General features: G+C 42.0%; 1 protein-coding gene across 1 annotated transcript; it reads right to left on the bottom strand.

Moving 5' to 3' along the window:
- Window positions 1–2786: 2786 nt before the first annotated feature.
- On the bottom strand, window positions 2787–4018 carry Pate10 (prostate and testis expressed 10). The gene is made up of 3 exons (NM_001265586.1): window positions 3955–4018; window positions 3389–3523; window positions 2787–2947 (listed from the first exon to the last, which is right to left on the bottom strand). The coding sequence occupies exons 1-3, from the start codon at window positions 4016–4018 to the stop codon at window positions 2787–2789; spliced, it is 360 nt and encodes a 119-aa protein (NP_001252515.1).
- Window positions 4019–7681: the final 3663 nt, after the last annotated feature.

Genomic DNA, 7681 nt, shown 5'->3' with positions numbered 1-7681 from the left:
TTTCTTTCCCCAGAATGTCACACAAATGAAATCACATGACTATGAAATTATTTTGGTTTTGTTTTTTTTAAGACAAAATATCACTGTATATCCTAGGCCTCAGAATTATCATCCTCCTATCATATATATACATAGGCTTTGAGATTGCAGGTGTGTGCTACCACACATAATTACCAAGGCACATGTAAATATTAGAAGGCAGAGACAGATGGATTTCTGTGAATTCAAGACCATCCTAGTCTATTACAAGGCTCCAGACCAGCCAAGGCTTTTATCTTTTTTTAATTTAATTTTTTCTTACTTATTCACTTTTCAGCCCACTCACTGCCCCACTCCTGATCACCCACAATCCTTCCCTCATCTCCCTGCTCTTTTCCTCTGAGCTGGTGGGGCAAAAACACTGTCATGTTGCCAGAAATCATTAAATTACACAGTTAGTTTGGTAGCATCTAGTTGTTTCAAGACATTGAAGTATATATAGCTATGTAGGTATGGAAAGTAGTCATAAAGTTTATATCATCAAGGTGAATCATCATGTTTTAGTACAAGTGCTCAAATAAAGAAATGACATATTAGGCTCTGAACATAGATGAGGCCATCACTCTGTTGGAGTAACATCAACAAAACTATTGATATTTAACTCAAAAAATAAGAAATGAAAACCCATCAATATGAGAGAAAAGAGCATTCTAAACATAGCATCTAGCATGGGCTAACCACTACCAAACATAAATGGTGAGGCCAAAGAAGACTAGTGGGTGGTACAGGAGGAGTGTAGATCCAGATGTAGAGAAGACTGGCAGAAGATAAGGCTGCCAGGGCAAGCTGGGGTCAGGACAAGAATGGTGGCTTGGTTAGATCTCTTCCTTTGTTCTCCATTCCCTTGTATTCTTTGAACTTTTGTGTATACACTGAGACTGTCCTCAGTTTGTGAAATGAATAGGGTGTCATCAACTTATTTAGCGTGAATGATAATCAAAGAGCGTTTTCTACTAGGAGAGTCTGTGACAATAGGTATTTCACTGAAAACAATAACCCAGAGAAGCTTCCTGTCCCTCTTAAGTATACTGGTAGAGTGAGAGGTGAGTATCTCTGCAAACTTAGAAACTGTCTCCCGTCTCAACATTAAGACAGACACTGAGTATCATAGTCATTCCAGGTGAGATAGACACAAATAAACCTTCATGGAGAAAGCAAGATGTACCACTGTGGGTGTCACTGAATTCCACATTTCTGGCCAGTTTGTCATAAGATGGGTATGTCCCAACTTGGACTTATCCAGGATCCTCACAATTTCAGCAAACTCAAGGAACCCTTTGAAATCAATAGCCCAGATGTTAAAACACCAGTAATAAACTAAACCTCTGGCTTTAATGATTATTCATGGGTATGAAGGGTTTCTTCCTAAAAATTCTATACTGGGAAACAAAGGAATAGCAGAGAAAAATCCCAGAAAACTAGAATTGGAGATTTAAGACTAGTGGAGTCCTTTGGCCTTTGGAGTCCCTTCTCTACTGACTGTCTAATGTCTGGCTTCAGTAGTGAGAGGAGTGCTCTGTGACCCATCAGAAAACAGACAAACAAAAAACCTGGATTTTGTATACCAGAGATGTGTGTTTGTCCTGATGAATCAGTGTACTTAAAGCAGTGGTGGAAGGCATGAATATCTGTTGCATCCAAGACAGAAATTTAGCAGGAAAGCAATAGAAATTTTTTACAAAAGCCACAGGGGGCTGAAAGAAATGCAGCTCCCTGAAACAAGAGATTACTGACTGAGACATACACTAGGTTAAGGTGGAGTTAACTGCTTGGAGAATAAACTGGAGTCAATTCTTCATGAAGATAACAGCTATAGAAACTAGAGAATTCTGAAAGCTGTGCACATCCCCAGGGAAATCTGTGCTTGGAGAAAATGGAGAGGACCTTAAGATTTAACTTTAGACTGAGCTCCATCCTGTGCACTAGGATAGAGGCCACTATCAAAGTTTTTTCAGTGCACATGTGCCAAGACAAGGATCCTAGTGCAGCTGTTCCCAAACTCATGCAAAGAATCAGAGGGCATGATCTCTGCACTCATCAGTAATGCATGCGCACCTTAGGTCTTATAGGAGAACAACGAGGTCACCAGAAGGAACTACACAAGCCCAAAATAAAGCCCAGGCCCCTTAGAATCAGTAGTATCCAGTGATGAGGCTGCTCTTTATTCATATTCTGTAATACTTGCCAATAAACTTTGTGTTGGTTTTATCTTGAACTTTTTTCTTGAATTTTAATCTATAATCCTCAGAAACAAAACCTACTCAGACAGTATCAGATATAAGAGAATTTAGAATACTAGACATTTGGGGAACCTTTGTCAGACAACTTTCATCAGTCTTCTCCTTTTTTATCTTCTCTGCTATGGAAGCAGCCCATGAATCCTCTGCATATGGTCATAGTATTTATTATAACATTTTAATAACTTATGTGGGTTGTAACAAATGTCATCACACAATGGTCCCCTTTACACACACACACACACACACACACACACACACACACACACATACACACTTGAACTTATGGTTTGCCTCCAATCAGAATAGCAGATCTTGATGCCTAGTGAATCTGATAGAGGCCCAGGCTGCATTTCAAACTTCCACCACCCTCCTTCTCTGTCCATGGCTCATTTGTCTTATGCCCTTTGGCTCTCAGCAGATTGTGGGTGTAGGATGGGAGTGAAGAAACTTCCAAACATTGAAGCTTGTTCAGGAAGAAATGGGCAGGATGTGCCTAACAGGAAGAGCTTAGACAAAATTATTTTCTTTGAAGTGAGTATGTTTTGCTTGAAAACTGTTGCAGTAGCTTTCATTGCAGCAGGAGAAGATGTTTTTCTCAAACTTGATGAAGCGCACGTATTCCACACATCTTCTTGGGCAGCCCAATATAGAATATTTGTACAGATATTCTAAAGAAAGTAGGGCAGTGACATAAATATACAGTCTTTACCAATGAGAAGAGATGTAGATGAATTTTCCATTCTTTCCCTTCCAGCTTGAAACTAAAGACCCTACCACAGAAAAAAATAAAAGGTCTCTTCCCACAATAACCTATCCCTGTCTCTAGCACACACAGACATTTATTACAGAAGAGATGTAACAGACTGATATATTAGTTTAAGTCACTAAAGAAAAGACATGGTGAGTAATGTGAAATCCACCTGGTAAACTAAATCATTGTATAGATAAGAACTTTGAACTCAGGATGGAAGGACTGTGTCCTAGACCATCAGCTAAGTCAATGGCAATGCTGATGCCACAAGCAAATATGACTCCAGATCTAATGCTCTTATTCCCCATAAACCAAGTCATAAAATAGTCTCTCTCCCCTCCCTTGGCCTTCACCTCACCTCCAGTGTTAAGTTGAATATATACTTCTTTGGTTTGGCAGGCAAAGTCAGGATATCTGGGATGGCAGACTCCCAAGTTTCTTCTGCAGGTATCATCAACATATTCATCACAGGAAGTGCAAAAACTGGGTTCCCCTATAGGGCATAGATAGTACATCATAACAATGGGGTAGGCATTGATGCTAAAGAGAAGGTTGAGAAAAAAGACCTGGGATGCAGTGGGGACAAGAAAAAGGAGATCTCATTTCACTTACTTGTCAAGGTTTTTAACCTCAGTTGAGAGAAATTTTGTGTTCTCTTAATGATTTTTATCACCCTCCCCACCTAATTCTCTCCTGAGTATATCCTAATACCTCCCTAGAACTAGATTCTAGTGGAATTATTGGACATCAATATCTCCAAGAAAAGCTTCCTAGGTAGGAAATGGTATTGTGACAGCCAGAGAATTCGGAGACCCAGATCTAATGCTGTCCTTGTAGTTCCTGACCTTTCTGATCATGATGCTTGGTATATCAATCCCATACCCTAGATCTCTTCCTTCTTTGTTTTCTTGCCATAACACTCACCCATTGTATGAGACTTGTACAAAATCAGTAGTCCTGGAAACAAAAGAAACAGGAGCCAGTCCATTTGTTAGAGGAAAACAATAAAAGAGGGATGAGATAAACAGTCAGTCTCCAGCAAGTGCTCAGGAACTGTTCTCTGGACAGGATGTGAGATGGAGCTGTTACTGAGACTTTCCCCTGGCCTCCCACTCTCTGAGTAATGTCCTAGACTCTGAACAATGAGGCCCATTTATTGCTGGTAGGCTCTACCTCCAGAGAGTGGGTGTTCTACTTCTTCTCCACATTTTACCAATCTGGGATGTTGAACAGGAAATTCACATTGGCAAGAAAAAATCCCAGTTCCAAGTGGTGGAAGAGACATGATAACTTTATCTTGCAGACTTCCAAGTGCATAACACACATATAGTTTTGTGGATTCCCAATCACATCATATTATATAACATTAAGCTAAAGAAATGGGAAGGTGCCATGAATATGAAAAACCAAGTTTACTTCAGAGGTTCAAGCCAAGAAAGGAGCAGGAGATTACAAATTCAGATCAAGATAATGAACTAAAGATGACTCCCATATCAGAGTGGACAACCCAGAAAGTAGGAACTTTAAAGGTAATAAGGAAATCATGATCCTTGTTCAAGGCATGTTTTCCTTTCTCTCTCTCTCTCTCTCTCTCTCTCTCTCTCTCTCTCTCTCTCTCTCTCTCTTTCAGAGCCCAAGGTTAAGGACAAGCCCAGGGCCAAGTGAATAGGGGACTCCAGATTAGCTCCATGGTATGTGAGTCCAGGATCACAGAGGTGAAAAATGAAGGCTCTCTCCATACTCCCTACAGGAATTCTTAATTAAAGAGACAGCCCATGTTTTACTCACATCATTTATAGACTGTTCATCATGTAAAATGGATGCAAACCACCTTCTCAGAGTAAACCAAAGATTAAATACCATTTCCAGGAAGAAATATCTAGGAAGAGAAGCTTATCAGTTAAACCCTCAGGGCCTCCAGATACCTCATTAGCAGGGAAACTCTGTCCTTGGCTATATGACTGAATTGGGATGTATGGTCATGAGTTCTAGGCCAGGAGTCTAGTAGAGAGCAGGGAGACACCTAATGTCTCAGGTGGGTACCTGGGTGCCAGGGTCTCAAAACCCACTCAACCTTACCAATTTTCCTCGCATGGTCTACTGTGCCAGTCAAGAGCCCTGGCTACCTTCCCAGAGGACCCAGGATCAAGTCCGAGCACTAACATTGTAAAACCCTCCATGACTACAGTTCCAGGGTATCTGACACCCTCATACAATGTACATGCTGGCAAAACACATAAAATAAAAAGGGTAAAGCATTAAACAAAAGTATTGGCAGTCCAGACACCACCCAGACCTGAAGGGAACCGGTCAATAGTTCTCTGCACCCAAATCCCATGGGAGGGAGAGCTAAACATTCAGAGGGGCAGACACGCCTGGGAAGCCAGAAGCGACTACACTCTGCCCACATTTCTGACTCCAGGGGAAAACACCTAACTACATGTGGGACCCTGGTGCACAGGGGCTCCGGGAAAAGGCGGCACGGGCCCTCCTGGTTGCCACGATAACCGAGAGCTCAAAAGCAGCCCCCCACAAGCAACATGAGCCTCAGGACCATAGGTAAGACCAACTTTTCTGCTCCAACCGAACTGCCTGGTGGACTCAGGACACAGAGGGGCAAAATTCCTCTGGGACTGGACACTTCCAGTTTTTAGCTGGAGCCCCAACCTCGCTGATCCCAGCCCACAGCTCACTGCTCCCAAACCCCTTGAAAGAGGGAGCTCACCGCCCAGACAGGTGGGCACTCCTGAGATTGCAGAGCGGGAGAGACCACCAATACTACCCACCCCTGCCCACATCCCTGGCCCAAGAGGAAACTGTACATGGCCTCTCGGAACCAGAAGATAGAGGCACTCGAACAGCAGATACCCTGCAGTCCAGACACCACCTAGACCTGAAGGGAATCAGTCAACAGTTCTCTGCACCCAAATCCCAAGGGAGGGAAAGCTAAACCTTCAGAGGGGCAGGCATGCCTGGGAAGCCAGAAGAGACTACATTCTGCCCACATTTCTGAATCCAGAGGAAAACACCTAATGCCATCTGGGACCCTGGTGCACGGGGGCTCCGGGAAAAGGCAGCACAGGCCCTCCTGATTGCCACCTTCACCGAGAGCTCAAAAGCAGACCCCAAGAGCAATTTGAGATACAGGACCACAGGTAAGACCAACTTTTTGGCTCCAAGCGACCTCCCTGGTGGACTCAGGAGACAGGCCCACAGGAACAGCTGAAGACCAGTAGACAGGAAAGACTACTCACCTGAAAGCAGAAAACTCTGCTCCCATAACTGGAAGAAGGAAAACAGGTCTACAGCACTCCTGACACACAGGCATATAGGACAGTCTAGCCACTGTCAGAAATAGCAGAACAAGGTAAACCAGAGACAACCTGATGGTGAGAGGCAAGCGCAGGAACTCAAGCAACAGAAACCAAGACTACATGGCATCATTGGAACCCAATTCTCCCACCAAAAGAAACACTGAATATCCAAACACACCAGAAAAGCAAGAACTAGATTTAAAATCACAATTGATCATAATGCTGCAGGACTTCAAAAAAGACATGAAGAACTCCTTTAGAGAAACACAGGAAAACATAAATAAACAAGTAGAAGCCTATAGAGAGGAATCACAAAAATCCCTGAAAGAATTCCAGGAAAACACAATCAAACAGTTGAAGGAATTAAAAATGGAAATAGAAGCAATAAAGGAAGGACACAGGGAAACAACCGTGGATATAGAAAACCAAAGGAAGAGACAAGGAGCTGTAGATACAAGCATCACCAATAGAATACAAGAGATAGAAGACAGAATCTCAGGAGTAGAAGATTCCATAGAAATCATCGATACAACAGTCAAAGAAAATGTAAAACAGAAAAATCTACTGGTCCAAAACATACAGGAAATCCAGGACTCAATGAGAAGATCAAACCTAAGGATAATAGGTATAGAAGAGAGTGAAGACTCCCACGTCAAAGGACCAGTAAATATCTTCAACAAAATCATAGAAGAAAACTTTGCTAACCTAAAGAAAGAGATGCCCAGAAACATACAAGAAGCCTACAGAACTCCAAATAGATTGGACCAGAAAAGAAAATACTCCTGTCACATAATAGTCAAAACACCAAATGCATGAAATTAAGAAAGAATATTAAAAGCAGTAAGGGGGAGTTGGGGATTTAGCTCAGTGGTACAGTGCTTGCCTAGCAAGCGCAAGACCCTGGGTTCGTTCCCCAGCTCCAAAAAAAAAAAAAAAAAAAAAGAACCAAAAAAAAAAAACAGTAAGGGAAAAAGATCAAGTAACATATAAAGGCAGACCTATCAGAATCACACCAAACTTCTCACCAGAGACTATGAAAGCCAGAAGATCCTGGACAGATGTTATACAGACCCTAAGAGAACACAAATGCCAGCCCAGGTTACTGTATCCTGCAAAACTCTCAATTAACATAGATGAAGAAACCAAGATGTTCCATGACAAAACCAAATTCACACAATATCTTTCTACAAATCCAGCGCTACAAAGGATAATAAATGATAAAGCCCAACATAAGGAGGCAAGCTACATCCTACAAAAAGCAAGAAACTAATCATCTTGGCAACAAAACAAAGAAAAGAAAAGCCCACAAACATAACCTCACATTCAAATATGAATAT

The sequence above is a fragment of the Rattus norvegicus genome, chromosome 8 (assembly GCF_036323735.1).
Source record: "Rattus norvegicus strain BN/NHsdMcwi chromosome 8, GRCr8, whole genome shotgun sequence".
NCBI lineage: Eukaryota > Metazoa > Chordata > Mammalia > Rodentia > Muridae > Rattus > Rattus norvegicus.
The sequence above is the reverse complement of the archived record's forward strand: the minus strand, read 5'-3'. Positions and strand labels throughout refer to the sequence as shown.